This window comes from Rhinoderma darwinii, chromosome 1 (genome assembly GCF_050947455.1).
Source record: "Rhinoderma darwinii isolate aRhiDar2 chromosome 1, aRhiDar2.hap1, whole genome shotgun sequence".
Taxonomy (NCBI): Eukaryota; Metazoa; Chordata; class Amphibia; order Anura; family Rhinodermatidae; genus Rhinoderma; species Rhinoderma darwinii.
Genome location: NC_134687.1, coordinates 78,158,741 through 78,186,659, shown reverse-complemented (window position 1 = coordinate 78,186,659; position 27,919 = coordinate 78,158,741). Strand labels below are relative to the sequence as shown.

Sequence of the window (27,919 nt, the reverse complement as noted above, 5' to 3'; positions counted from 1 at the left end):
AGTTATGGCTTTTTTAAGTGAGGGGGCCCGAAAAATGGCTGTGGTGGACTATGCAAATAGCGTAGGCACGCTACAACCAGGTGACGTCTGCTTCAGCTGTATTTTACCATATACACTAGATGCAATGCCCGATCTATGTTCGCAAAGGGGATGGAAAAATAGAAATTGACAGTGTCAAGAAGGAGCGCCTTTCTTGTGCATGAGCTATGACTGGTTTTCCAGCTTCACTCCGCTCAAATGAAGGTCGCTGAGCGTCAATACCAGAGTGGCGCTATTCAGGGGGAAAAAAATGTAGTAGACCTTTTTCTATAATCTCAGACAACCCTTTTAATACAGCGTCCTGCAGGACATCTCCACACGATGGGTTGTAACAATAAATGTAAAATAAAAATCCTTTGCTGTTTCCCAGTCTGAATGACTCCAAGCAAGCTCTTGTGACAAACACTGAAAACTTCTGGTTTCCCCATGCACTAGCACTGGACGATCCAGAAAGAGAGGAGATAAAATGGATCATTCCCAGGACACTGAAAACCATTTTGGTTTGGTACTGTATATTGGACACACAAGGACCAAGCAAGAGAAGGATATCATGGTAAATGTTGCTAGTTTATTTTTCAGAACCACTTAAGGATCTAGTAGTAAACAACTTACATTTAATATCCATAAATAAATATTTTATTACATAGGGAATGTTAAATGAATGACTAATGACAATCCCAACTGGCCTTTATTGTTCTTAATTATTATTATATATTTTTCATCCAATATTTGTATAACCTCTCTCACGGATGGCCAACCAAACATAACTTTTGTTTTCCTTTTTGTAATAACGAACTAAATACAGTTTACAGTACAAACAAGAAGACCACTACTTAAACCCTACCCTGTGTATAATATATGTCCCGTGACCTCTTTAAGGTGAGGATGAAATGTATGTTTTTGCTGATCTCTGGGATTTTCATGCAGAGTGTATGCTGTGCAAAATACAATCCATCCAGTGGGCACTAAATGCCTTGTAAGAGTTCAGAAGACAAGGGCATCCATGCGCCAGAACACAGTGGGGGGGCAGAGGAGCATCTCTGAACATTTAACACATCAAACCTTTTAAGGTTTAAACAAGGTCCTACTGCGGTTAGCTAAAAATAGGCAACCGCGGGCATAAGATCACCAAAAATGTATAGTTAAAGTTTGGGAAAACAACTCCTGTTTTGATCAGTCTTGATTTCTGCTGCATCGTTCGGAGGGTAGGATCAGAGTTTTGATAAACCACATGGATCCATCCCGCATTGTGTCAACCGGTGAGTTTGGTAGTGATTTAACGGTGTGAGGAACGTTTTCTTGGCACACATTGGACTACCTATTTTTGCTGACGTGTTTGCCTTTATGGCTGCTATCTATTAATGTCTTCCAGCAAGAAAATTTGACCATGAGTTCAGTTTACTCCAATAACCTGCACAGAAATGATCTCTCCATCCAATAGAGCACCATTGTGATGTGACGTTATGGGAGATTTACAGCATGTTAAACCAATAAATCTCGAAGGAATGTTTACAGCACCTTGCCATAAAGAATATAAGCTATCAAGGCAAATTGAGGTGTATAAAATAATGACATTGTGTGTACTGCTTAATGCAGCGCTGGTGAACTCGTCGCCCTTTAATATTGACCCAATTTACACAAGATTGTTATTTTTTGCAAGATAAGGTACAGTGAAGGAAATAAGTATTTGATCCCTTGCTGATTTTGTAAGTTTGCCCACTGTCAAAGACATGAACAGTCTAGAATTTTTAGGCTAGGTTAATTTTACCAGTGAGATTATATAAAAAAAAAAAAATGAAAATCACATTGTCAAAATTATATATATTTATTTGCATTGTGCACAGAGAAATAAGTATTTGATCCCTTTGGGAAACAAGACTTAATACTTGGTGGCAAAACCCTTGTTGGCAAGCACAGCAGTCAGACGTTTTTTGTAGTTGATGATGAGGTTTGCACACATGTTGGATGGTATTTTGGCCCACTCCTCTTTGCAGATCATCTGTAAATCATTAAGATTTCGAGGCTGTCGCTTGGCAACTCGGATCTTCAGCTCCCTCCATAAGTTTTCGATGGGATTAAGGTCTGGAGACTGGCTAGGCCACTCCATGACCTTCATGTGCTTCTTTTTGAGCAACTCCTTTGTTGCCTTGGCTGTATGTTTCGGGTCATTGTCGTGCTGGAAGACCCAGTCACGAGCCATTTTTAATGTCCTGGTGGAGGGAAGGAGGTTGTCACTCAAGATTTGACGGTACATGGCTCCATCCATTCTCCCATTGATGCGGTGAAGTAGTCCTGTGCCCTTAGCAGAGAAACACCCCCAAAACATAATGTTTCCACCTCCATGCTTGACAGTGGGGACGGTGTTCTTTGGGTCATAGGCAGCATTTCTCTTCCTCCAAACACGGCGAGTTGAGTTAATGCCAAAGAGCTCAATTTTAGTCTCATCTGACCACAGCACCTTCTCCCAATCACTCTCAGAATCATCCAGATGTTCATTTGCAAACTTCAGACGGGCCTGTACATGTGCCTTCTTGAGCAGGGGGACCTTGTGGGCACTGCAGGATTTTAATCCATTACGGTGTAATGTGTTACCAATGGTTTTCTTGGTGACTGTGGTCCCAGCTGCCTTGAGATCATTAACAAGTTCCCCCCCATGTAGTTTTCGGCTGAGCTCTCACCTTCCTCAGGATCAAGGATACTCCACGAGGTGAGATTTTGCATGGAGCCCCAGATCGATGTCGATTGACAGTCATTTTGTATGTCTTCCATTTTCTTACTATTGCACCAACAGTTGTCTCCTTCTCACCCAGCGTCTTACTTATGGTTTTGTAGCCCATTTCAGCCTTGTGCAGGTCTATGATCTTGTCCCTGACATCCTTAGAAAGCTCTTTGGTCTTGCCCATGTTGTAGAGGTTAGAGTCAGACTGATTCATTGAGTCTGTGGACAGGAGTCTTTTATACAGGTGACCATGTAAGACAGCTGTCTTTAATGCAGGCACCAAGTTGATTTGGAGCGTGTAACTGGTCTGGAGGAGGCTGAACTCTTAATGGTTTGTAGGGGATCAAATACTTATTTCTCTGTGCACAATGCAAATAAATATATATAATTTTGACTATGTGATTTTCTTTTTTTTTTTTTAATATAATCTATCTCTCACTGTTAAAATTAACCTAGCCTAAAAATTCTAGACTGTTCATGTCTTTGACAGTGGGCGAACTTACAAAATCCGCAAGGGATCAAATACTTATTTCCTTCACTGTATTTAAAAAGTTTTAAAGGCCAAGTGTGGTAATATACCTACAGGTGGCAATATAGGCTGACTACACTAAGGGGCGCTATGCATGGAGAGAAAAGTCTACCTCTTTGCCATGCCTCATTTTTGTTTCTTTGCTATGAACAGTCCCTGTATATACTACTCAAAAAGCTGTCTTCGTTAAGTGGGATAATCTTCAAATTCTTTGGTACATGATAAGGTAGAGATATAATATTACTCTTGTCATAAGCATCTAGTATTTGACTGAGTTAATGATTCCAACAACAAGGATCAAAAACATAATATTGAGACGCCTTCAATCACTACAAATCTGCAGTCATGGGAAATTCTAAGAAATCTCAAATCAATGTTACAGATGTAGCCACCTTTATCTTGACTTTTAACACATTAAATACAGTGTCAAGAAACTTTACCATGGCTTTTGTTGCGTGATATCAAGCCGCAGCAAGTTATCAAAGTCAAGATAAACCTGGTTACATCTGTACATTTAAATATTGGGATATTCTTTATGGAGATATGTTTAATGTTAGTTGTAATAAGTTACGGTTATGCGTTTTGTTCTGGTTTTGTTGAAAAGTCTATTAAAGGAATACTCTGGCAGTACCACTGCAGGTACATGGCACCGGGATTCTCTCTTTGGTGGGTTTTTAAATCCCTGTGTCATGCACCGCCCCCCTCAGGCCCTGCACTAGTCATAACGCTGTAGCACAAACTGTTCCTTAAAGAAATCTGACAATATCGTACCACATGTTTTCTTTTTTACTACAAAAAAATAAATATTTTTTTCCCACTAAGAACTACTAACACAAAAAGGAGTAGGGCTTGCTTGTATTTTTCACTGGAACTGCCCAGTCACTCCTTAAATGGCCAGATCCTGAGAGTTTAATGGGAGCCCAGCTGTACGACTGCCCCAAACAGTATTTTGTTCACACTAAAGGCACACCTATTACCATTTGTTATTTTACACATACAAAATATTCACAATCTTATAATGGATACCGACAATGCTTCCTTTTTCTAATGGTGGTCACGCATAACACGCACTACATCCAAAAATACCACATTTTTAACCCTCTACTCTGTGCATAGGAAAAGTTTGATCAGCTCTCATATATCTGCTTCTGTCATGGAGCTTCAGTTTTAAATGTTCAGGTCTCTTCAGATTTCTGGAGTTACACCATTAGAGCCTATAAGCACAAAAAGTTTGGTGCCTTATATCCTACTTCAGTAGTCACACCTATTTTATACATAACATCCTTTGTATTCACTAGCCAGCTTGCAATTCAGATGACAGTAACAGTATCGGAGGCCTCTGCTCAGACTCTTCTCATTCCCTCACTATATATGTATTTGCTAAATAGAAAATTAAAGGTTTTTTTTGCAACCTTGGCTGCCATTAGCAAAGGCAATATGACAGTGACAAACCCTTAAGCTGGCAATAAATTTTAGGCAGATCACAAGGCCAACCCTTGAAAGGTCCTTCTGACCAATTTTGCTAAATCCTCTCAGGCACCAACATCACCAGTGCCTATATGTATAATCAGTTAAAGCGTTAATAGCACTGTAGTAGAGGCACATAATACCATAGTGTGCAAAATATGAACGCATCAAAAAGAAAAAGTGCAAACCTGTATTGGCCATACTGGTCCAGAGAAGACAATTTTGTGCAGGTTGTGATCGTTATCATTCAGCTAAGATAAAATTGTATGCTCATATTAACTTCCTATGACACATCAATACAGCCATATACACAAGCCCATTGACTACCTGAATACAGTATTTAGTAATCTGTGATGCCATAGGCATGCTCAAATCTGGAGTTGGTTGTTCAACAATTGGCTAAAGTGGATTTTTGTATCCTATCCCAAAGTCCTCTTTCCTCATGACTTATCACAGAACTTCCATTACTTCAGTCTCTCAAAATGTATTAATAAAGGTCATTTGTGTGTTCACATTTGACTAAAAAAACAATAGGATTATCTTAATGCTCCAGGAGTAAGCCCCCGGACAAGTAAATGTTATCACTGTAGAAGTCTATCGCAACAACCATATAGTGGTACACAGAGAGGAGTTAAGGAAATCTAATGACGATCTAACTACCTAAGACAAGAGATCTACTTAATAATTTGTGGACAGTCGCTCCAAGCTTTTGATTTTCTCTTGGCTAATGCCAACCATGCTGGTTCTGATGAGACAGAAGTGGCATCTGGAGTGGAGAACCTCTTTGGAAGATCCTTTGCATGAGCTACAGGAACAGTATCTGTAATTTCCACTGTTGGAGAAACAACGTTCATGTTATTTAGGAGAAACAATGTAAGTACAGTACTCTGCATAAATGAGTATCGCCCTCCCCCCTTCAAATATAAAGATATACCGTATTTCTAAATGATCGCCATTACAACTCATGGAAGGATGAAAATATTGTAATTTATTAAAAATAGACTTAATAATACATTTGGAAGATATGTCTATTATCTGTAAAATAAAGAAATTAGGCAACTTTGCTATAATCCAGGGTTTTAAAAATGAGCACACTCTTAATACTAGTACTTAGTATGTCCTTTGATACATATGTCACTCCACTAAGTACTGTGCTGACCCTTCTTGGCATGGAGTATACAAGTTTGGTACATATTGTCAAAAATATCCTGTCCCACTCCTTAAGGTTGACCCCATTGAGTGCCTTTATGTTTGATGGGCAGTGCTGCTGAAAATGTCACAACAAAATTTTACCCAGGTGCCCAATAGGGTGAAGGTGAGGTGATATAACTGCAGCACTTTCACCTTGTTCTTCTTTAAGAATGCAGCAGCAGCTTTGGAAGAATCTTTGGAGTCGTTGTTATGTTGAAAAAGTTAATGACAACCGAGGGTGTGTAGAGAAGATAGCAGACTCTCATTCAAGATTTTTCAGTACATCTGGTAATTTATGATGCCAATAATAAGGTATAATGACTGGCGGATTGTGGACCCACTGTGCTATTCAACTGGTTTGACTCTAAGGACGTTATCTAAGTAGCCTCACCGATATTCACCCTTTAATCTCCATATGGGGATCTGGACTTCGCTGTGGGGAGACTACCAGGTTGATACCTCTTGAGGTGGGTAACTGTGACCCACACCGTGGGTACATTCACTGGCAGATAACTTGGCAGGCGGGTGTAGGTGTGAAGTCATAGATAGTAACAGGTAGTGGGTCTTCAGGCTTGCTGCAGGACACCAGTTCTCAATAGATAATAGGCTTTCGGCTCGTCTTAGGCAGAGTGATACCGACTGTCAACGGGTAGCAGGATACAGACTGGCAGAAGGCAGCATAATGCAGATTGGTAGAGGGTAGCTGGATACAGACAGGTCACTTGTAACTGGATACGGACTAATAGTAGGCAGCAGGTACGGAGTGGTATCCGGATGCAAAAACCTTCGCAGGAAACAACTAGGTTGCACCAAAGTTGTTCTGGCACCAACTGATCAAAGGAACTGTCTTAAATAAGCCTGAAGCAACAGGGATTGCGGCTGCAAGAAGTGCAGCCACAGGAGGCAGGACCAAGGCGCCACTCGCCATGAGCAGCGGAAGGACCAGGCCGCTAGCGTGGCAGTTTTTTAAAATTATTTTTGCTATTGTCTTCGGACTGAAAGAGGCTCTGTCACCACATTATAAGTGCCCTAACTTGTACATAATGTGTTCGGTGCTGTAATGTAGATTACAGCAGTGTTTTTTATTTAGAGTTCTGACCTATTTTACCTTTATGTTAATGAGTTTCTTAATGCCCAACTGGGCGTGTTTTACTTTTTCACTAAGTGGGCATTGTGGGGAGAAGTGTATGACACTGACCAATCAGTAACCAATCAGCGTCATACACTTCTCTCCATTCATTTACACTGTACATAGTGCTCTAGCTAGAACACTATGTGCAGCCACATACACACACTAACGTTACTCAAGTGTCCTGACAATGAATATACCTCCAGCCAGGACGGGATGTGTATTCAGAATCCTGACACTTTGCTAACGTTTGTGGTTGATTTGCAGCACAGCAGGCGTAGTCTCGCGAGATTACACTGTAAACTGTCATTAACAGTGATTTGCTAATCTTCTTGTCCTCTTTTGTCTCCAGACAATTCTCTCCCATGTGGTGCCATTGTTGTCCGCATTTAAAGAGGCTCTGTCACCAGATTTTCAAACCCCTATCTCGTATTGCAGCAGATCGGCGCTGCAATGTAGATTACAGTAACGTTTTTTTTTTTTAAAAAAACGAGCATTTTTGGCCAAGTTATGACCATTTTTATATTTATGCAAATGAGCCTTTCTTAAGCAGCATCGGCGTTTGCAGGTAAGTCGAGGTAGCCTCTGTCGCCTGGTGCCGATGTGTCCTCGCTCGTCCGACACGATGCAGGACCTGGAGCAGGAAGTGACGTCACAGCGTGATCTCTCGAGAACACGCTGTGTCTGTGCACTGCCAGAAGTTGGGTGGTAACGAAGATAAGTGGATGATGCTGATTCGTCAGCATCATACACTTCTATTCACAACGCCCAGCTAGTAAAACAAGTAAAAACGCCCAGATGTACACGCACATAATACACGCCCACTTGGACATAACTTTAAACACGCCCAGTTGTACTTAAGAAAGGCTCATTTGCATAAATATAAAAATGCTCATAACTTGGCCAAAAATGCTCGTTTTTGAAAAAAACAAAACGTTACTGTAATCTACATTGCAGCACCGATCTGCTGCAATACGAGATAGGGGTTTGAAAATCTGGTGACAGAGCCTCTTTAAGGGGTTATCCAGTTTTTAGATGGTTTACATGCAGGAAGATCTATCCTTTACTAACGTACTGTGTATAGGTGAGATGTCGCTGTAAGGCAATTTAACTTGCAGTCACATGACTATTCTCCTGGTGTTTATCACCTGATTGTGTGTGGTTTCGTATTCTGAGCACTTGGTGATCTCCCCCTCCCCCTCTGTAGAACGAAACGTCACACATCACGTGACCTATCTCCACTGCTCCCTGCTCTCCCTCTCTGTTGTGTTTCACATGCTGGGCAGCAGATTGTGCAGTGCCAATAGCAGATATGTGTTGTGTGTGTGGAGACAGTGAGTAATTACAGCACTACCTTACATCTTGTAATAGAGGAGCATGCAGGTAGCTGTAAATATAGGCAATGTCTTTGAGAGGAAAGATGAATCATGGGAACTTTAGTGCTTTGCATGGTAATCCCGCCCACATCAAGCCCGGCCAGCTTAAAAACAACGGTGCTGCACAGAGTTGGATAGCATAATAAAAATTAAAAATAACTACTTTTAAGCTATGGTGGCATCACTTGGTGACCATTCAGATACTTACAGGTACGTTTCTGTATTTTTCACAATCACTGATAATGCCTTTAAAGAGGCTCTGGCGCTGTAATGTAGATAAGTGTTTTTTATTTTGAAAAATGATAATTTTTGACCAAGTTATAAACAATTTTAGATTTATGCTAATTAGTTTCTTAATAGACAACTGGGCGTGTTTTTACTTTTTACCAACTGGGCGTTGTACAGAAAAGTAAGCAATCCGCATCATACACTTCTCATTGTTCCAGCCCATCTTCTTTCACTGCACAATCACGCTGGTACAATGGGAAGTGTATGACGCTGATTGGTCACTGATTGGTCAGCGTCATACACTCTTTACAATGCCCAGTTGTCTATTAAGAAACTAATTAGCATAAATCTAAAATTGTTTATAACTTGGTCAAAAATGATCGTTTTTTTCAAAATAAAAACCACTGTTATCTACATTACAGCGCCGATCACATTATGTAGGACATAGGCCACTTATAATCTGGTGACAGCCCACTCAATCACTTCAGATTAAAGAGGCTCTAAGTGCCCCTTTACACCAAATATTTTCACCAATTTGACTGATGGCTTAAGGCCTCATTCACACGACAGGGTCCGAGTGCCGGCCGGGAAAATCGGCCGTTTTTGGCCGATTTTCCCGGCCGGTTTGCATCCGATTTGCATCCGTTCCGATTCCGTTCCGGGCCGAGTTGCCGTTTTTACCGGCCGATTTGGACCCGATTTGCATCCGTTTTTTTCCCTGTCCGTTTTAAAATCGGATGAATTTCATTTAAATTTGTTGCCACACACAGCCCTTTGTAGATAATGCCACAGCCCCCCTGGTAGGTAATGCCACCCAGCCCCCTGTTGGTGATGCCACTCAGCCCCCTGTAGGTAATGCCACCCAGCCCCCTGTAAGTAATGCCACCCAGCCCCCTGTAGGTAATGCCACCCACCAGCCCCCTGTAGGTGATGCCACCCACCCTGCCCCCTGTAGGTGATGCCACCCAGCCCCCTGTAGGTGATGCCACCCAGCCCCCTGTAGGTGATGCCACCCTGCCCCCTGTAGGTGATTCCACCCTGCCCCCTGTAGGTGATTCCACCCTGCCCCCTGTAGGTGATTCCACCCTGCCCCCTGTAGGTGATTCCACCCAGCCCCCTGTAGGTGATGCCACCCAGCCCCCTGTAGGTGATGCCACCCAGCCCCCTGTAGGTGATGCCACCCAGCCCCCTGTAGGTGATGCCACCCTGCCCCCTGTAGGTGATTCCACCCTGCCCCCTGTAGGTGATTCCACCCAGCCCCCTGTAGGTAATGCCACCCAGCCCCCTGTAGGTGATGCCACCCACCCTGCCCCCTGTAGGTGATGCCACCCACCCTGCCCCCTGTAGGTGATGCCACCCACCCTGCCCCCTGTAGGTGATGCCACCCACCCTGCCCCCTGTAGGTGATGCCACCCACCCTGCCCCCTGTAGGTGATGCCACCCTGCCCCCTGTAGGTGATGCCACCCTGCCCCCTGTAGGTGATGCCACCAAGTCCCCTGTAGGTGATCCCACACAGCCCCCTGTAGGTTACACCCACCCCCCCCCCCTTCCAGGAGAAGTCACTGACTTCAATGTCCATATATGGACAGTGTAGTCACTGACTTCTCCTGAAGAGGAATTCCCTGCCACAGGTCGGGAATTCCGCTTCAGAAGTGAGTGACGTCACTGTGTCCATATATGGACAGTGTAGTCACTCACTTCTCCTGTAGCGGAATCCCCGGCCATAGAGTCGGGGATTCCGCTGCAGAAGTACGTGACTTTGCTGTGTCCATATATGGACAGTGTAGTCATGCACTTCTCCTGTAGCGGCTTCCCCGGCCATAGAGTCGGGGATTTCGCTGCAGAAGTACGTGACTTTGCTGTGTCCATATATGGACAGTGTAGTCATGCACTTCTCCTGTAGCGGCATCCCCGGCCATAGAGTCGGGGATTCCGCTGCAGAAGTGCGTGACTTCTCTGTGTCCATATATGGACAGTGTAGTCACTCACTTCTCCTGTAGCGGCATCCCCGGCCATAGAGTCGGGGATTCCGCTGCAGAAGTGCGTGACTTCGCTGTGTCCATATATGGACAGTGTAGTCATGCACTTCTCCTGTAGCGGCATCCCCGGCCATAGAGTTGGGGATTCCGCTGCAGAAGTGCGTGACTTCGCTGTGTCCATATATGGACAGTGTAGTGACGCACTTCTCCTGTAGCGGCATCCCCGGCCATAGAGTCGGGGATTCCGCTGCAGAAGTGAGTGACTTCTCTGTGTCCATATCTGGACAGTCTAGTCACGCACTTCTCCTGTAGCGGAATCCCCAATCCCCGGCCGGGGATTGGGGATTCCGACTCCTACAGCGAGCAATAAAAGACCCTCCTCCTCCTCCTCACATGCACTCTGCACTGTGAGGAGGAGGAGAGAGAGTGCGCGAGCGATGGTAGACCCGGCCATCACTCGGGACACATTCCGGTGATGGCCGGGTGTTACCCGGCCCCATAGACTTCTATGGGAGCCGGGCGGCCGGGCACCCGGCCGAAAATAGAGCATGTCCTATTTTTTGACGGCCGGTTTTCCCGGCCGTCAAAAAATCGGTCGTGTGAATAGCCCCATTAGGGGTCTATTATTCCTAATGCAGCCGGGTGCCGGCCGATTTATGAACGGCCGGCACCCGGCCGGGAAACCCTGTCGTGTGAATCCCGCCTAAGACTCATCTGCTGATCAATAAACCTTAAAGAGGCTCTGTCACCAGATTTTGCAACCCCTATCTGCTATTGCAGCAGATCGGCGCTGCAATGTAGATTACAGTAACGTTTTTTATTTTTTTTAAAACGAGCATTTTTGGCCAAGTTATGACCATTTTTGTAGTTATGCAAATGAGGCTTGCAAAAGTCCAAGTGGGCGTGTTTAAAAGTAAAAGTCCAACTGGGCGTGTATTATGTGCGTACATCGGGGCGTGTTTACTACTTTTACTAGCTGGGCGTTGTGTATAGAAGTATCATCCACTTCTCTTCACAACGCCCAGCTTCTGGCAGATCACGCTGTGACGTCACTCACAGGTCCTGCATCGTGTCGGACACATCGGCACCAGAGGCTTCAGTTGATTCTGCAGCAGCATCGGCGTTAGCAGGTAAGTCGATGTAGCTACTTACCTGCAAACGCTGATGCTGCTGCAGAATCAACTGTAGCCTCTGGTGCCGATGTGTCCTCGCTCGTCTGACACGATGCAGGACCTGTGAGTGACGTCACAGCGTGATCTGGCAGAAGCTGGGCGTTCTGAAGAGAAGTGGATGATACTTCTCATGAGAACGCCCAGCTAGTAAAAGTAGTAAAAACGCCCCGATGTACGCACATAATACACGCCCACTTGGACTTTTACTTTTAAACACACCCAGTTGTACTTTTGCAAGCCTCATTTGCATAACTACAAAAATGGTCATAACTTGGCCAAAAATGCTCGTTTTTTAAAAATAAAAACGTTACTGTAATCTACATTGCAGCGCCGATCTGCTGCAATAGCAGATAGGGGTTGCAAAATCTGGTGACAGAGCCTCTTTAACTAGCAACAGAAAACATTTTATTAAATTGTATTTTATAACTTTCAGGAAGGATGTGCTCATTTTTGCAATATGGCCTTTTATCAATTTGATAAGAAAATTATAATTTCTTATTTAGTATTGAAACGTTTCATTGGTAACTGATAAACGAGAGTTGCGGGAACACTACGTCAAATAGAAATCCCAAATATATCGGATTTGTAAAGAGAAATTGCTGAACTTCTTAGGATTTAGAGGTTGTGGGCTCATTTTTGGAGTTAATAAACAGAAACCTTTTTCTGACAAGGGATATATAGAGCCTAATCTGTGTGTATAGTATGTAGTGTTAAGTTTTCTGCTCTTACTTGGCCACTAGTAGTACAATTGAGCTGTCACCTGTCATTAAATCACTCTACCTGTAATGATAATGAGATGACTCTGCTGAGTACCAGTCTACACAACAAAGCTGAAAATTGGGCTGCAGAAAACTGTGAATGTCAGTCTATTGTGTCTGCTCTAGTAGAATATTTCAGGAATTTTTTAAAGGATATATTTATAATAAAAATCTGATTTAAATATGGTCATTTTCTGATTGTATGTATCCTTAAAGGTTTACTGATTGAGTGCAGAATATGTTTTTCTTTGCTACTATATGTTTTTGACCACAATGATAAAATAATAGATGATATGTAGAACTCTAATATCTTCATGTAGACTGCATTAAAATTCTGTCACAGGTAGTAATGTTGTTGCAATTTTTCCCCACAATTTTCAGGAAAACTGTGGCAAAAAACACAGCACTTGTGCCAGGATTTTTCAAAAAGTCACCGGAAAACCCCATAACAAGACCGCTATGTGTGGCCACATCCTTAGTGCTGATGTCTCAGGCTATAGCTCCAGATGGATAGTACATATAACAAACATAGCTATATGGGTATGTTGACACGCACTGTTTTCAGATGTAATTCGGGCGTTTTACGCCTCGAATTACGCCTGAAAAAACTGCTCCATTACGCCTACAAACATCTGCCCATTGCTTTGTATGAGTTTTACGGTGTTCTGTTCCCACGAGGTGTTATTTTACAAATCGCTGTCAAAAGATGGCGCGTAAAAAGGTGCCCGCGAAAAAGAAGTGCATGTCACTTCTTGGGACGTTTTTGGAGCCGTTTTTTATTGACTCCATTGAAAAACAGCTCCAATAACGTCCGTGAAATACACCGCGAAAAATGTCTGAAAATCAGGAGCTGTTTTCGCCTGAAAACAGCTCCGTATTTTCAGACGTATTTTGCTAAGCTGTGTGAACATACCCTCAGAGTCCATAGAGCAAGCGATACACGTACAAATCAGAAGGAACATTAAACTCCTCACCAATCACAAATTCTCTAAGAACTGTGCTCCAGGACCAAATTTATCCTTTACACTGCACTATATGTCATATATGGCAAATTTTTGCTATGGTGGAACATTTAATGTGTTGAATATAGGGGTTTACAGTATTCATGTCTCGTAAACCAATCATGTTCAAGAAGCCGTTTATTCTTTCTTATACTTTATTCTAGGGTTGAGTTATCTTTTAGGCCTCTGTATTTCTTTCATCATGAAGTATATTTACACTTGACAAATCCCAGATGCCAATTAACCACTTTGCAACTGGCACCTAACTTTTTGAATGTTTTTCTATTGATGTCTATGGAAGTTCTTATTGCCTGGCCACTGAAAAAAATCTGATTGCCGCACAGATTGGTATAGCTACAATAATTTGTGCACCTCTACTGTGTAGTATAGGTGAATATAGAAGAGTGTTTGTCTTTTAAACCAATTGAACATAGCAGCCAGTTTAACTTCCATGATGTATACCTGTGACAGATGTTGGAAGAGTGTTGGATTTTTGTAGCTGTTCCCTGCGCTGGAGTCTAGTCACCACTGTTCTCTTTTCATCACATTTCTTCTCTTCCTGGGGTAATGGCTTCTGCAGTGAGCCGGATCTGCTTCTATATTCTCCTGCTTGGACAACGGATGTCTAAAAAACAATATTTGGGAACATAAGTGATAATTATTTATAAAGAAAAAAAGATGTGGTTATTGCAAACCATACCTAACAAACCCAAAATTGCAATATAATATAGCACGGTGCCATTCCTGATATAGATTAATGAAAAAAGAAAAAAAGAAAAAGATCCAGGAATATAGCTAAGCACTCTTGGGTTCAATAAGAATAAAAAATTATTTTATTTTTTGAATCCAGATAATACCGGCAAAGTTAAATTTATACATAAATACACAAGTAACAATTTAAAAAGAGAATTCTCCTGGCCAGGAAAGAGAACATACAATAAACCTTCAGAACATAGGTGATATTGCCTGATGGATATACAGCACGATGTACACGCGTTAAACAATTTTACAAAGAGATTTCAAAATGAGAAACCGCTGGGCTATGTTCACACTTGCGGTTTCCAAACATATATGTAATTTGTATCACAATATTGCCAAAGTACCTATTTGGAGTAGCTGGTAATGATATTAATAAAGAGACTTTTTTTATATGCATATAATATGACTTGACTCTCAAAATAGACAAATAGCCTCAAGAATTAGAGGAATGTGGTTATAAGCGTGCTTTTTTCTCTCATCAAGTGGATCAACAAAACCAATTCAAATCTTATGATAATAGGAAGTCTTTTTACAGATCCTAGGGTCAATGTATAGCCCTCAAGCAGTTGGGCTTAGAAGCAAGATATAAGCTTAAATGGATTTTTACCTTCGCCTCCGAAGTCCAGTAAGTGCCGGGAAGACCATGCGGGGAGGTAATTGACTCCGGGGTGAGGAATGGCAGGTCTCCTCAAGAGGGAAGTTCACCTGTGTGGCCACACATTTGGTTTCAAAGCATCCACGTCTCCACCATTGCTTCCCTTGGCGCTTTCCTCTATTGATCCATGCAGGCAACAACCACTGTACTCACGGAGGTAGGGGCCCAGCAATGCATTGCTGGGCCCCTACCTCCGTGAGTACAGTGGTTGTTGCCTGCATGGATCAATAGAGGAAAGCGCCAAGGGAAGCAATGGTGGAGACGTGGATGCTTTGAAACCAAATGTGTGGCCACACAGGTGAACTTCCCTCTTGAGGAGACCTGCCATTCCTCACCCCGGAGTCAATTACCTCCCCGCATGGTCTTCCCGGCACTTACTGGACTTCGGAGGCGAAGGTAAAAATCCATTTAAGCTTATATCTTGCTTCTAAGCCCAACTGCTTGAGGGCTATACATTGACCCTAGGATCTGTAAAAAGACTTCCTATTATCATAAGATTTGAATTGGTTTTGTTGATCCACTTGATGAGAGAAAAAAGCACGCTTATAACCACATTCCTCTAATTCTTGAGGCTATTTGTCTATTTTGAGAGTCAAGTCATATTATATGCATATAAAAAAAGTCTCTTTATTAATATCATTACCAGCTACTCCAAATAGGTACTTTGGCAATATTGTGATACAAATTACATATATGTTTGGAAACCGCAAGTGTGAACATAGCCCAGCGGTTTCTCATTTTGAAATCTCTTTGTAAAATTGTTTAACGCGTGTACATCGTGCTGTATATCCATCAGGCAATATCACCTATGTTCTGAAGGTTTATTGTATGTTCTCTTTCCTGGCCAGGAGAATTCTCTTTTTAAATTGTTACTTGTGTATTTATGTATAAATTTAACTTTGCCGGTATTATCTGGATTCAAAAAATAAAATAATTTTTTATTCTTATTGAACCCAAGAGTGCTTAGCTATATTCCTGGATCTTTTTCTTTTTTTCTTTTTTCGATAATTATTTATAGTTTTACCCCAAAAAATATAATGTACTTTTATGATTTTATGGCTCTTCTCCATTCATTCACAATAGAAATAGGCATAGGAGCCACTGTTATGATGGTCTAGCTTTCATTTATAAAATGATGCTCTTTTGAAGGAGTTGTGCAATTTAGAAAACCCATTTTCCTATATAGTGCCATGCGAAAGTATTCACATGCCTTCCTTGCCCCCCGTACATTTGTTGAATTACAACCTTGAATTAAACAGGATTTTCGGGGGGTTTGTGCCATTTGATTTACATAACGTGCCTACCATTTTGAAGGGGCAAAATATTTTTTACTGTTACACAAATAATAAGACAAAAAACAGACGACTGTAATGTGCATAAGTATTCACCCTCTTGAAAGTCAATGCTTTCTGTAGCCACCCTTTGCTACAATTACAGATACAAGTCTCTTGGGGAAGGTCTCTATTGGCTTAGAACATCTAGACACTGGTATTTTTGCCCATTCTTTCAGACAAAACTGCTCCAACTCCTTTGAGTTAGATGGGTTGTGTCGGTATACAGCGTCTTCAAGTCATGCCACAGATTCTCAATTGGATTGAGGTCTGGGCTTTGACTCAGCTGTTCCAAGACATTTAAATGTTTCCCCTTACACCACTCCAGTGTAGCTTTAGCAGTATGTTTAGGGTCATTGTCCTTCTGGAAGGTGAACTTCTGTCCTGGTCTCAAATCTCTGGCAGACTGAAGCAGGTTTTCCTCAAGAATTTCCCTGCAATCCATCTTTATTTCAATCCTGACCAGTTTTCTAGTCCCTGCCGATGAAAAGCATCTCCACAGCATGACGCTGCCACCACCATGCTTTACTGTGGGAATGGTGTTCTTGAGGGGATGGGAAGTGTTGGGTTTGCACCACACATAGCGTTTCCCATGATGGGCAAAAGTAAAGTTTTAGTCTGATCTCACAAGAGAACCTTGTTTAGCCAGATGAGACTTGGACAGATCCCAACATGCTGATTGGTGAACTCAAACATGTTTTCTTCTGGGGATTTTTAAGCAATAGATTTTTTTCTGGCCACTTTCCATAAAGCCCCATCTGTACGGTTTATAGTAGTCTTATGGACAGATACTTCCAGTTCCGCTGCTGATCTTTGGAGTTCCTTCAGTGCTATCGTTGGTGTCTTTGTTGAGTCTCTGAATAATGACCTCCTTGCCTGGTCTGTGAGTTTTGTTGGGCAGCCTTCTCTTATCAGGTTTGAAGTTGTGCTGTATTTTTTTCATTTTTTTTCATAATAGATTACATGGTTCTTCGTTCAAAGTTTGGGATATTTTTTTTATAACCTAACCCTGATCTATACCTCTCCACAACTTTGCCTCTGACCTAGTTGGAGACCTTCTTGGTCTTCATGTTGCTTGCTTAGTGATGTAGACTCAGGGGCCTTTCAGAAGAGGTGTATTTATACTCACATCATGTGACAGATCATGTGACGCTTTGATTACACACGGGGACCTTATTCAACTAATTATGTGACTTCTGAAGTTAATTGGTTTGTTTAGACATTATATAGGGTTTTCTTTTTTTTTTACCAACACGTATCTATTGCAAATGTTTTTTTTTTATTTTTTTTTAATCACAAGTTTGCGTCAGAAACATACAACATATCCCGACTCGATGATATACAATTGTAACATGTGAGCACAGAAAAAAAACAAAACCATCGAAGGCAGGACCAATGGTGACCCATAGCAGCCTAAAAGTGCAACTATGCTGATATAACCGAGATCACCCGTAAGGAATGTTAGAAAGATAAGACCGTGAAGAAGAATACGAGGGGGAGGAAAGAACCAGAAAGGGGAAGGGAAGAGGGGTATAAGGGGGATGTATCCTCAGCGTCCATCCCATAAGCGAACGTCTCATAAGAAATATAAGTATACATAGCTACAGAGACTATTAGGACAACATAGCGATATACTCCGAAGAATTCTCAAAGCTTACCCAGGTTGACCAAGAGCGCATAAACTTATCAGTGTCCTGTAAGGAAGCCGTAAGCTCCTCCATACGTTTCACTTCCTCGATCTTCTGAAACCAAAGGCGCATCGTGGGTGGCTCGACCTGTTTCCACATAGCCGGAATGCAAGTACGAGCCGTGTTGATCAGATATCGCACTATTGACTTCTTGTATGTGAAGATCAGGATGTCACACAGATGAAGCAGGAAGAAGCCTGGGGATCTGGGCAGTGTATAGTCAGTGAACCTATAAGCTACACTCCAAACCTTACCCCAGAAGGCAGTTAATCACTGACAGTCCCAAATGGTATGCACAAGATCACCCAACCATACACCACTCTCCAACACAAGGGGGACACCCCAGGGTAAAATTTGTGAAGTCTAGAGGGTACCCTGTACCATCTCGTCAGGATCTTAAATCCTGCTTCCTGAATTCTACTCGATATAGAAGATTGATGAGTCATGGTATACAACCGAGTACGTACATCCGCTGTAATAGTTATGTCAAGATCAGTCGCCCATTTAGCCAAATAAGGTGGATGCGAGTCTGCCATTTGGGAATTTAACTAACTATGCATAACCGAAAGGGTGTGGCGATGATGACCCGACGTTGTGCATATAGTTTCAAAGGCAGTTAACGAACGGGAAAATTCGGTTGTGGGGGAGAGAGATAAAAGAAAGTGACGTAATTGGGAAGCCTGCCAGAACGGGAGGTGTCCCAGGTCTGCACTATCAGTTAGTTGAGATGACGTCTTCCAGCTGTCGTTAATGATGTAATGACGGGCCTGAGTCTCGCTAGCGAGGCGTTGGTGAGTGAAAGGACCAGGCTCGCAACCCGGCTGAAATTAGAGGGATTGTCCAATATGGGGTACAACGGTGACGGGGAATGTGAGATAAGGAAATGCTTGAATACAAGTGTCGCAACTCGAAGAGTAGGACCGATAAGGGAATGAGATCTCGCAGATGGCGGGATCTGATCGAACAGCCATGGGGCTGCAGCAATAGGAAAAGATAAAAAGGATTGTTCAATATTTTCATTTTTAACAAACTGTGGACATTCACGACAAAACAGAAAAAATAAAGGGGGAGGGAGGTTTAAGGAAGGTAGAGAGGAAGAAGACAAGTGTCCAGAGATGGTTTTTCATTTTCATGGTAGCTACATTGAAAAAGACTTAGTAGTCCACCAGTGTAGAGCCTCCAGGGAATAGACAGTGCAGGGCAGGACTCCCATAGTAATTCTCAAGTGAGTGTGGAGCGCCCAACAGGGAGCTGTCTGGGGGCTCAAATTCTGGTAAGTTTATTGAGCAGTAGATACTTTGAAGGGGACGTCTTTACCAAAATATAGAATGAATGATTGCCGTTTAGGAGATAATGCAGCAATGTGATGATGTTTCAGCTGATGTGTGCAGGGAAGGAAAAAAGAGGGAAGGAAAGATAGAACCTATGAAGGAGGAACGGAAAGGGGGGGGGCGATGAAGTGGAGACTAGGATTACCCCAAGGGCCAAAAGTAACAAATTTGAGTACGCACAAATAAAAGAGAAGTGGTGTGGGTAAGAAAGAACTATAACTAGTTCCTTACTTAGTAGTTTCATACCAAATTGGTGTAACATAAGCACTCACAACTTTTCCGTTTTTATTTTTGTTTTTTAATGGTTTTTTTTTAGGCTCTGTACCCTATTAGGGAATTCCAAGTTAATAGAGGGGGAGCCTTCTGTTTAGAATCCTCCATCTCTTGGCCAGAGTAGAGAGTGGTTGCTCTGGAGGACCAATCCGGGCCAATGTTCCCTATAAGGTGCGCGGCCGCACACCTTTCACGGCCCCCCCGCTCCCTGAACTTTAACCCGTTTTATGACCGGCCCATCGTGTTTCTACGTCGGTCACTAACGGGCCTTATTCCGATGCCATAGACTTTTTACGTCGCGGCATCGGAATAAGTAAACAGAGCAGGGAACTGTCAGATCTCCCTGCTCTCAGCTGCTAGAGGCAGCTGAGGGCTGGGAGCGTCCCTGCTCTGCCGTGTGAGATCGATATTAATATCGATCTCACACGTTTAACCCCTCAGATGCAGTGCTCAATAGCGAGCACCGCATCTGAGTGGTTTTGGAGAGAGGAAGGGAGCTCCGTCTCTCCCCCACCGACACCCGGAGATACGATCGCCGAGTGTCTGTGTCTGCGATGGCAGCCGGGGGCCTAATAAAGGCCCCCAGGTCTGCCCGTAGTGTATGCCTGCTAGATCATGCCGGAGGCATGACCTAGCAGATGCCTGTCCGTTTTAAACGGACAGGCATAATACACTGCAATACAAAAGTATTGCAGTGTATTATAAATGCGATCGCAGAATCGCATATTATAGTCCCCTAATGGGACTAGTAAAAAAGTTAAAAAAAAGTTTAATAAAGTTAATTTAAAAAAAAATGTGAAAAAAATGAAAAACCCAGCTTTTCCCCTTACAAAATGCTTTACTATTAAAAAAACAAAATAAAGTTAAAAAGTTACACATATTCAGTATCACCGCGTCCGTAACGACCCCGACTATAAATCTATTACATTATTTAACCCGCACGGTGAACGCCGTAAAAAAATTAATAAAAAACTATGGAAAAATTGCTTTTTTCTGTGAATACTGACTTTAAAAAAATGTGATAAAAAGTGATCAAAAAGTCGCATCTACTCCAAAATGGTACCAATAAAAACTACAAGTCGTCCCGCAAAAAAAAAGCCCTCACACAACCGTATCGGCGAAAAAATAAAAACGTTACGGCTCTTCAAATATGGAGACACAAAAACAAATAATTTAGAAAAAAAAGCGTTTTTACTGTGTAAAAGTAGTAAAACATACAAAATCTATACAAATTTGGTATCGTTACAATCGTAACAACCCGCTGAATAAAGTCATTGTGTTATTTATACCACACGGTAAACGGCGTAGATTTAGGACGCAAAAAAGAGTGGCGAAATTTCAGATTTTTTTCTATTCCCCCCGAAAAAAAAGTTAATATAAGTTAATCAATAAATAATATGTACCTAAAAATGGTGCTATTAAAAAATACAACTTGTCCCGCAAAAAACAAGACCTTATACAGCTATGTCGACGCAAAAATGAAAGAGTTATAGCTCTTGGAATGCGACGATTGAAAAACGTAAAAAATAGCTTGGTCATTAAGGTCCAAAATAGGCTGGTCATTAAGGGGTTAAAGCCAGCGCACTGTCAGCGCGGCGGGCGGAAGTTTCTCAATCTCCTCCCTCACTCACCTTCACGGAGCGGCCACCCAATGAGAACTCCCAGAAGGTGAGAAAGGGAGGAGATAGCTCAGAGTATCAGAGACAGCATGTGGGCCGTCCGATGACACGTGAGGTCGGTGCCGGGTGTGGACCAATCCAGTCACCTGACATGAGGTCAGGTGACTAAACTGGTCCAAACCTGTGCCGTCACTGACCCCACACAAAAGTGATCCGATCTTCGCCGCATGACCACCTCCTCCTCCTCCTGACAGTGAGTCGTGTCAGGCAAAGCGGAGAGTTGTAGCGGTAGGCTACCGCTCTCCGCTCTGTTTGCACTAAGAACAAGGGAAGGGGGGAGGCTGTGTGGCGCTACTTACAAGTGAATGGGGGGCGCTATCTAGAAGGGGGGCTGTGTGTGTCTACAAGGGGGGGACTGTGTGGCTATCTACAAGGGGGGCTGTGTGTGTCAGTATATACAAGGGAGTCTGTGTGGCAGTATATATGGGGGTCTTTGTGGCAGTATATACGGGGTCTGTGTGTCAGTATATACAAGGGGGGTCTGTGTGGCAGTATATACAGTATCAACATGGGTCTGTGTGGCGCTATTTACAGGGGGTCTGTGTGGCTATCTTCAGGGGGGGTCCATGTGGCGCTATCTACAGGGGGTCTGTGTGGCTCTATCTATAGGGGCAGTGGTGTAATGAAGGATTCTTTCATTGATGCCTATAATTGGTGTTTATAACGGTCTATTTAACTGGTGGACTTGTAATATTATAGTATTTAAAAAAGTAATTAAAACTAATTTAAAATAAGTTTTCTTACGCTCTTATTTAGTCGCTATTTTAGCGCATACTGGGGGTATTACATTTGGTCATCAGATCGCCCACCGTTGATGGAGAGTCGCCCTGCTCCCTAACTGCCCCGCTCAGGATCTGCCAAGACTTAGAGGGAACATTGGTCCTGGCCTGTATTATTCCAGAAACTGCGCCACTCATGTCCTATAGGTTCTGTCATTGGCGTAAATGGGGCTAAGCTGCAACACCAGACACAGCCCAAGGACAGAGTGGTGCTATTTCTAGAAAAAAAAATCACAAACCCTTAAACATATGATATAGGAAGTTAATTAATTTATGCCATATTAAATCAATTTACATTTTCTTTTGATAATTTGTCAGATTGCTTGGCTTCTCTAGCTTGTCGCCTCTCCTCCCTGGATGCGTGCTGTTCACGGAATCCTTTTTGTTTCTGTAAAGCAAGTGTGATCCAGAGTGGTTGAGCCGATTCAACTTTCTCCATCAGTCTTGTGCCATCTAATGAATGCCGACTCTGAAGGATGGGTCTGTCTGTAAGAACAAATGATACTGACTTCAATACATATTTTGATAGAAACAAAGATTACTTTACCTACCTCAACCTCCTAATAGCTAAGAGGATGGATTCTCATTTGATCTGCTAGGGTTGATCCTTGTACACTATATTCAGCATTTGAGTCATGTATTTAGTGCAAAGTCTTTAACATAAATGTGAGCTGTCAATTGTTTTAGAACCAGAAATCGACCTACTTTTAGGACACAGAACTAAGCAGAGATACAACCGACATAAGTATAGTTGACTAACCTAAATTGTGTGTGGTTATTTCTCAAGTGAGACCACACATCTTCATGTTTATTACTTACTGTATACATAAACATTCCAGCATATCTCACTACAAGACTAGAGAAACTTTTTTCCTAAATTACTGCTTAATCTGGACTTTTTTATGGCTTCAATTAAAAAAGCTCTCAACTATTGGACCAATGTTAATGTATTTGAGTGCTCCTAAAATACACTTTCTTATATGAAGCACCTGTTTAATGCGACAAAGTACTAGAAAAGGTTGCCTATTAAAAACCTACAACATATGTAAGACGTTCTCATGCATAAAAAGAAGGCACTAAATTGAAGATAGATAGATATGAGATAGATAGATAGATAGATGGATAGATGATAGATATGAGAGAGATAGATATGAGACGATAGATAGATATGAGAGCGAGAGATAGATATGAGATAGATATGAGATATATAGATAGATAGATGATAAATATGAGATAGATAGATATGAGACGATAGATATGAGATAGATATGAGAACAAGAGATAGATATGAGATAGATAGATAGATATGATAGATAGATGGATATGAGAGCGAGAGATAGATATGAGATAGATAGATAGATAGATGATATATAGGAGATAGATATGAGAAGATAGATAGATATGAGATAGATAGATAGAAAGAAATCCAAAAAACAGGCAGCACACCGTAGTTTAAAGTGAAAAAAGAGGGTACTTTATTGCCCCATGTCGGACGTTTCAGCTCTATCCACTAGAGCCTTTCTCAAGCTTGCTTGAGAAAGGCTCTAGTGGATAGAGCTGAAACGTCGCACATGGGGCAATAAAATACCCTCTTTTTTCACTTTAAACTATGGTGTGCTGCCTGTTTTTTGGATTTCTGTATAGCTGGGAACTTGGTCTGCTCCCAAGGGCTTGCACCCACATCTTTAATCCGGTGCTGCTGGACTTTTCGTTTTTGATAGATAGATAGATAGATAGATATGAGAGCGAGAGATAGATATGAGATATCTGACCTGAAAAGATGTGACTACAAGAGGCCACAAGAAATACATCCTAACGGTTGGTTTGACCATGAGTGCAAAGAAGTACGGAAGACCCTAAGAACTGCCTCAAATAAGAAGCACCGAGACCCAAACAACACCGGTCTGAAGGAGGCCTACAGCAACATACAGAGGCAATACAAGACCATCCTCTGAAAGAAAAAACAAAGTTACATCTCCACTAAACTTATCCAACTCCAAGATGCCCTCCATGACAACTCATTCTGGGAATTATGGAAACACATGAGCTAAAATTGCAAGAAAAACAACCTTCATATACAAAATGGCAACATCTGGCTCCAATATTTCAGGGACCTCTACAAAGATATCCCGAAAGAAGAACAAAGCCAAGAACAAAAACAAATAATATCAAAATTGAAGGCGATGGAGGAAACACTTAAAGATTCTCAAAACCCCGTGGATACACCAATAACACTGCAAGAAGTAACAGAGAGAACCTCAGACATAAGGTGTAAAAAATCCAGCGGCCTAGACAGAATCTCACCAGAAATGATAAAACACAGCCCGCCAGAAATACAGGCCGCAATAGTAAAACGATTCAATATGGTGCTGTGTGCCGGCTACTTCCCTCAAATCTGGAACCAAGGACTTATAACACCAATCCACAAGAGTGGGGACAGGCACGACCCAGCCAACTACCGAGGGATATGTGTCAGCAGCAACCTGGAGAAACTGTTCAACAGCATCCTGAATAAGAGAATCGTCAGCTTCCTCACCCAGCATAATGTCCTCAACCAAAGCCAAGCTGGGTTCATGCCAAACCACCGCACCACTGACCACATCTACACCCTGCGCAGCCTCATTAAGAGCCACGTCCACAATACAAAGCATGGGAAGATATACGCCTGTTTTGTGGACTTTAATAAGGCCTTCGACTCAGTGTGGCACCCGGGCCTATTCCTGAAACTGCTGGAGAGCAGAATAGGAGGTAAAACCTATGACATCATCAGAAGCTCCTACACAGAGAATAGATGCAGCGTGAAGGTGAACGGGAGAAGAACGGCTGATATCCAGCAGAGCCGAGGAGTTAGACAAGGTTGCAGCCTCAGTCCAACGCTCTTCAACATCTACGTCAATGAACTGGTCACAGCTCTGGAATCCTCCACAGCACCAGGTCTCACCTTCCATGACACCCAGGGGACATTTCTGTTGTATGCAGATGACCTTCTGCTGCTATCACCAACAGAGAAAGGTCTCCAAGACAACCTGCAAATCCTAGAAAAATTCAGCTCCACGTGGGCCCTACCCATCAACGCAAAGAAAACCAACATCATGGTGTTCCAGAGGAGTAACTCAAAATCCCCCAGGAACCCGACTATTACACTAAATAACGCCACACTTACAGTGACTGACAGGTACACCTACCTAGGCCTAGAAATCAACCAATCAGGAAGCTTTAAACAAGCCATTGAGATGCTGAAAGACAAGGCGTGCAAAACCTTCTATGCCATCAGAACAAAACTCTATCACCTCAAACCACCAGTGACGGTCTGGCTTAAATTCTTTGACTCCATCATCTCCCCAATACTCTTGCATGCCAGTGAAGTCTGGGGTCCGGACACATACCCAGACTGGTCAAGGTGGGATTCCAGTCCAACATAAATTTTCCACCTAGAATTCTGCAAACATCTTCTCCAAGTCCATCGGAATACCGCAAATAGTGCCTGTCGAGCCAAACTGGGAAGATTCCCACTACACCTCACAATCCAGAAGAGGGCGCTATCATTCTGGGCCCATCTACATAGCAGCAGGCAAAGTTCCTATCACCATAAAGCCTTTCTACACCAAGGGGTCCCAGGTAAACCAGGCCCCCCCCCCGAACATTTCACCCTGACCTGGCTTGAAGAAAATGTCACTCAGTGCGGCCTCACAAAAGCCAAAATAAAGAAGACAATAAACGAGGGCCAAGAGGAGTATATCAGTGACTGGAGGAACGACATAAAGACATCCCAGAAACTGACAATATACCGGAGTCTACAGAGAGAATATAAACTGGCACCATATCTGGAGAAACTGCCCAACCCCAGAGACAGACAGATCCTGAGCCGCTACAGACTGAGAGCCCACAACCTGCTCATCGAATCCGGGCGCCACAGACAAACCTACAAGCCCAGGGAGAGCCGACTGTGCCAACAGTGCGGCCAGGAGGCCGTGGAGGATGAGGTCCACTTCCTGCTACACTGCTCCAAATACTCAGCAGTGAGGGACACTCAATTCAGGAGACTCTCTGATCTCTTATCGGACTTCAGCTCCATGGAAGAGGAAGAGAAACTATACATCCTGCTGGGTAAAGAGGAAAACACAGTGGGCACAGCGGAACAATATGTCACCGCATGCCATAGACTGAGAGAGACATGATATGCCATGGACTTGTATAATCCCAACCCTAGATGTGTCCCTATCCCCCAATCCATTAGTCCCTATACCTCATTCCCTTACTTCTTACTTGCTTTGGCAATGCTAATGTGTATTTGGTCCTGCTAATCAAGCTTCTTTGAATTAAATTGAATTGATTGATAGATAGATTAGATAGATACGTATGAGAGATAGATAGATATGAGAGAGATAGATATGAGATAGATAGATAGATATGAGAGCGAGAGATAGATAGATATCACAATTCTGAAGGATCTTGATGCATTTTTGTCTCTACATTATAAAACTTTCATGATTCTATTAGAGATGAAGGGAACGTGTTTTATCATATGGTAAACAGATTCACTTTAGGTAGCGATACATGCTCCTAAGGTGTTTCACGACTGAGGTGCACCTGTTCGGGACACGTTATCACGGATCCCCCATAGATTAGAGTCTATGAAGGGATGCCTGAAAATGAAAGAAAATAGGTCATGTCCTATTTTTGCACGGACCCTTCACAGGAAAAGACAGCGGGAGCTTAGGGAGTTAAATGCATGGCTGAAGTCTTGGTGTAGAGGAGAAGGATTTGGGTTCCTAGAGCACTGGGCTGACTTTTCATTGGGGTACAAACTGTATTCTGCAGATGATTTGCACCTAAATGGAAGGGGGTCCGCTGTGCTGGGGGAGAGAATTCTAGCTGGGGTGGCGGAGTATTTAAACTAGGGCTGAGGAGGGAGGTCAATGTAGAAAAAAAAGGGGTAGCCAGGTTAGAGAGGGGTCAGACTATATTGGTGGGGGGAGAAACAGAATGTGGGGAGAGGACTAGACAACAAGATAAGGAGATCCTTTCGTTACAAAACATCAGTGTAAATAAAAAGGACCGATTAATGTCAAATCACATTTCTGATAATAAAAGTGAAAAACTGACAGGCAAGTTAAAGTGTATGTTCACAAATGCCAGAAGTCTAGCAAGCAAAATGGGGGAGCTGGAGGCCTTGATACTGGAAGAAAATATAGATATAGTTGGTGTTGCTGAAACATGGCTGGACTCTTCACATGACTGGGCTGTAAATCTACAGGGTTTTACACTTTTTCGTAAAGACAGGACAAATAGGAAAGGTGGTGGTGTATGTCTGTATGTGAGAAGTGATATGAAGGCGAGTGTGAAAGAGACAATAGTGGGTCAAGACTGTGAGGAGGTTGAAACCTTGTGGGTGGAACTAGAAAGGGAGGTAAACACTGAAAAAATTACTTTTGGTGTAATCTATAGACCCCCCAATATAACTGAGGAGATGGAAGGTCAGATATATAAACAGATGGAGCGGGCTGCACAGGCGGGTACTGTAGTGATAATGGGAGATTTTAATTTCCGGGATATTAATTGGTGTCATGGTTCGGCTTCAACTGCAAAGGGGAGACATTTCCTCAACCTATTGCAGGAAAATTTTATGGGCCAGTTTGTGGAAGACCCGACTAGAGGTGAAGCTCTGTTGGATCTGGTAATTTCTAATAATGCAGATCTTGTTGGGAATGTCAATGTTCGTGAAAACCTCGGTAACAGTGATCATAATATAGTTACATTTTACCTATACTGTAAAAAACAAACGCAGGCTGGGAGGGCAAAAACATTTAATTTTAAGAAAGCCAATTTCCCCAG

The 27,919-nt window shown here is 42.6% G+C and overlaps 1 protein-coding gene across 3 annotated transcripts in view; it reads right to left on the bottom strand.

Moving 5' to 3' along the window:
• Window positions 1-3,265: 3,265 nt before the first annotated feature.
• Window positions 3,266-27,919, bottom strand: part of CRACD (capping protein inhibiting regulator of actin dynamics) — a 186,649-nt gene continuing 161,995 nt past the window's right edge. For all 3 annotated transcript variants that reach the window (XM_075859937.1, XM_075859945.1, XM_075859949.1), the window contains 3 exons: window positions 22,380-22,570; window positions 14,052-14,214; window positions 3,266-5,586 (listed from right to left, as the gene is read on the bottom strand). In XM_075859937.1, the coding sequence (XP_075716052.1) occupies window positions 5,429-5,586; window positions 14,052-14,214; window positions 22,380-22,570 (512 nt within the window). In that variant the 3' untranslated portion in view covers window positions 3,266-5,428. The remainder of the gene's footprint in view (window positions 5,587-14,051; window positions 14,215-22,379; window positions 22,571-27,919) is intronic.